Below are 3,352 nucleotides of genomic sequence, written 5' to 3'. Positions count from 1 at the left end.
ACTGCCCGCTGTAGCCCCCCCGAGGCGCCGGAGCGTGACCGAGTGTCGCCCCATGACCCCCGGCGCCGGCCCGAGCGCTGAGACCGAATGTGAAGCCAATGCGCGTGCGCCCCAAGCGCGGCACTCCTCGGCTACGGCATGCTGACACGGATCCCTATCCTCTCAGATTGCTATCGATCGGCGATATTGGATCTCGCACGCGACGTCGACGACTGACAAGGTAAACGCACTTTGTCAATGTGCAGGTCGAGCTACAACCGTTGCGGAGCGGTTCAGCCTCGGAAGCCATACTATGGTGAGGCGGGGATTAGGTGGGAGGGCATGCGCTCGCACACATGAGTCCGGGAGAGCTCCCCGCCGGCGCTTGGTGCCCCAGCCAGCTCCGCCTTGCCGCGGCCCCTACGCAGGCGTCCAGCACCGACATCGTTTGCGAGCGTCGGGTGTTGGCTACTCTCTAGCCCCGTCACCCACCGCGCCGTCACCGGCCGCTTCGCGGCGTGCGAAACGCTCGCGTCTCCGCCACCGCTGGCCACCTCCGCGTTTCCCTGCGCCGCCACCAGGGGGACGCTTGCGCCTTGCCCCCTGGCCTGACGCGCGACCCTGCGCAGACGGCGCGCTCCGGCACGGAGCAGCGACCGCCCAGGCAGTCGCTGCTCCGCCCGCGCACCGCTGCCGCCGTCGCCGCCGCCGCTCCGCCCTTTCCATCAGTGTGTCTCGTGTGTGAGAGTGTGCTGTCTGTCACGCTTGTACCTGCGAGCTGCGTCTCTCCTCCGAGGCTCAGGCTGTGTCTCCTCTCATAGATCTGTCAACGAACCGCTGTCGCACATCTTTGAGTCAAACTCTCTCCTGTCGGTGTCGAGGCTGTCGCGTGTCGTGTGCGCGCGGCGATTGTAACCCGGGAGGCCTGCGCAGCTTCTAACGATGCACAAAAACGGGCCACACAAATGCCGTAAAGGACAGGCGTGGGACGTGAGGAGACGCGCGGCCGACACCGCCCAGCAGCGGCTCTGCGGAGACACACACAGGAAGGCGCACGATGCGTACAGTGATCGCCTGTCATGCGCCATCACCGACGTCGGGCGGGAGAGGAGCTCCAGCCAACAGTAGTGGCGAGCCAGTTTGCGCTGCACGATGAAATAGTACTCGTGCTGACGCATCCTCGCCCGAGTCATATTCCAAATGCCCTGCGACAGCCCGCGTGCGACGGGAAGAAGAGGTGCGAGGCTGCGAAACTAAGAGCTTGATCGCGCCTCCAACGTCAGCGTCGGGCGCAGTGACGAGCTCGAGCAGCTCTCGTCGAGCAAGCTCCGCCTCCGAGCTCTCGCAGCAGCCATGCGCGTGCGCGCAGCCCAGGATCTCGCTCAGCGCCTCCGTCCTGGGGTTTGAAGCAGGTCCGCCGTAGCGCTCCACGCCTGCGCCGGCGGCGGGCGGTGTAGAAGGCCGCTCGCGATGGCTCCGTCGTGTGCGTCGACCGTCCCACCTCAAGTGGTGACTATCCTCGCTGTCGCGTGGCCGCTTGGGAGCGGCGCCGACGCTGCCGTTGAGTCTGTCCGTGGCCGCCGCGTCACTCGGCACGGAAGCCTCCTTGCCGGTGGACATGCCGGGGGGGCGTGAGGGCCTGGAGGGTGACACAGACGCGCAGGGGAGCGCGCGCCGCCGAAGTGGTTTGGCGCACACCTCGACGAGGAGGGTGGCCACCCCTCGGTTCCCAGCCTGAAGAAGTGGCCTCGGCCTGCACACCGTTGAAAATCATCGGAATGTGAGAATGGTCCGCGTTGGGGCCGCTCCTTCCTGTCGTCTGGGTGCGGAGACCGGAGTCTGGAGATGCGAGTTTTGCCACCTCTTGCCCCACCACTTTGTGTAGGTAGGTAGGAACGTTCGAATGGTGTTTCTTACCAACAAAGAATTCGCGGCCGCGCTTGCCTAGGCGATCACCTCGCCGCCAGGCGGCCGATGCCTCGTCCCGTCAAGCGCAGGAGGAGCGCCAGGGTGCGTGCTGCGGAGCAAGCCCCGCCCCTTCCCACCCCAGCCGGCCCCACCGCCACACTCCCCGCGCCTCGCCGACGCAGGCGGCGGTGGCGGCCAAGGCCTTCATTAGAGGTGCGGCTCCCGCCACCTCGGCTGCGACTGGGCCACCCCGCAAGCAGCGCGGCGCCGAAACGACGGCGAGACGCGGTGTGCTCCTCCGCTGGGTCTGCCGCGTCGCGCGGCACGGCTCCGGCGCCCGCGGCGCCTCGTGCCGCCGGCTGGTGCTCAAGTCATTTGAGCTCGTTTCGATGCCGTCCACGCAGAGCTGCTCCGTCGAGGAGGCCGCAGCGGACGCCGACGCGCCGGCCATCGCGGCCAAAATCCTGGCGCGGTCGCCCAACCTCCGCCCCGGCGCGATCGTCACGGCCGTCGTCCCGCTGGCCGCCGTGCCTGCCCCCAGCGATGGCTGGTGAGGCGCTAATTAGCAGCTCGCAATTAGAGGCGCGAGGAGGCGCGCCCCTGCGATTTTCTTGGCGAGCCGGCAGCGAGCGGCCCGTTGGACCCTGCGTCACAACCGCAGCAATCGAACTGTCCCCTACCCAGATATTGGCCCGCGATGCGGGGCGAGGACAAAACACTCTCCGTCTCGACTCTGCACTCTTGAACAACACTCTGTCGTGTCGCATGTCTCATGGCATAATCCACGAGGCATTTTCCATCCGCGTATACGTGTGTGTAGTGTCACTCGGTATTTTTCTTCAAAGGCTAACAGGTGGCGGGCCGGCGGCAGGCGAGAGTACGCCGCCGCGCCGCCGGCCGGCCGGCGGGCCGCGGCGCCGCGTGTGGGCCGAGCGTGCGCTCGCGCTGCGGGTAAAAAAGTCAAGCCGGGGGCGCGCGCGGCCCGCGGGACCTCTGGGGACACGCCGCGTCCTCTCGCTAGACTCGCTAACCGTTCGCTACAGTGTACACAGACTACACGCAACACGCCGTAACACCTAAGGTCCTAACACGGTGGTGCGGTGTGATATCTCTTTTGTCGTGGACACCGTCTCTCGACGACGAACGTGGGGACCACACGCCGCGACCTCTCGCTAGACTCGCTGACCGTTCGCCACAGTGTACAGACTACACGTAACACGACAGCGAGGTCAGGTCACAGGTTGAGGGGACACCCCTACGATGTCGAGCGACTCCTCCTGGCCGATCGTGTGCACGAACGTGCACGGACGCGCTGCGGCAAAGGCCAAAGCGGAAAGCGCCAGCTGAGACGTGACAGGTCCTCCTCTCTCGAGCTTTCGTCGATCGAGAGCGAGGGGAGCGGTGCGTGCGCTGCGGCTCACGCAGAGGCGCGCGCAAGCGAGGAGCGCAAGAGCGCGCCGCAGGG

At 66.7% G+C, this 3,352-nt stretch overlaps 2 protein-coding genes across 2 annotated transcripts; both read left to right on the top strand.

Annotated features, from left to right (window-relative positions):
- Positions 1 to 205: 205 nt before the first annotated feature.
- On the top strand, positions 206 to 916 carry EMIHUDRAFT_373560 (hypothetical protein; the record flags this gene model as incomplete). Its single annotated transcript, XM_005783043.1, has 2 exons — positions 206 to 245; positions 408 to 916. A coding segment is annotated over one exon (183 nt), but the record flags the coding sequence as incomplete, so codon positions are not given.
- A 1,023-nt stretch (positions 917 to 1,939) lies between these two features.
- EMIHUDRAFT_447136 (hypothetical protein) lies at positions 1,940 to 2,851 on the top strand (the record flags this gene model as incomplete). The annotated part of the gene is made up of 2 exons (XM_005783042.1): positions 1,940 to 1,989; positions 2,070 to 2,851. A coding segment is annotated over exon 2 (420 nt), but the record flags the coding sequence as incomplete, so codon positions are not given.
- Positions 2,852 to 3,352: the final 501 nt, after the last annotated feature.

The sequence above is a fragment of the Emiliania huxleyi genome (genome assembly GCF_000372725.1).
Source record: "Emiliania huxleyi CCMP1516 chromosome Unknown EMIHUscaffold_1821, whole genome shotgun sequence".
Lineage (NCBI taxonomy): Eukaryota > Haptophyta > Isochrysidales > Noelaerhabdaceae > Emiliania > Emiliania huxleyi.
Note: the sequence above shows the minus strand (reverse complement) of the source record. Positions and strands in the feature narration are given on the sequence as shown.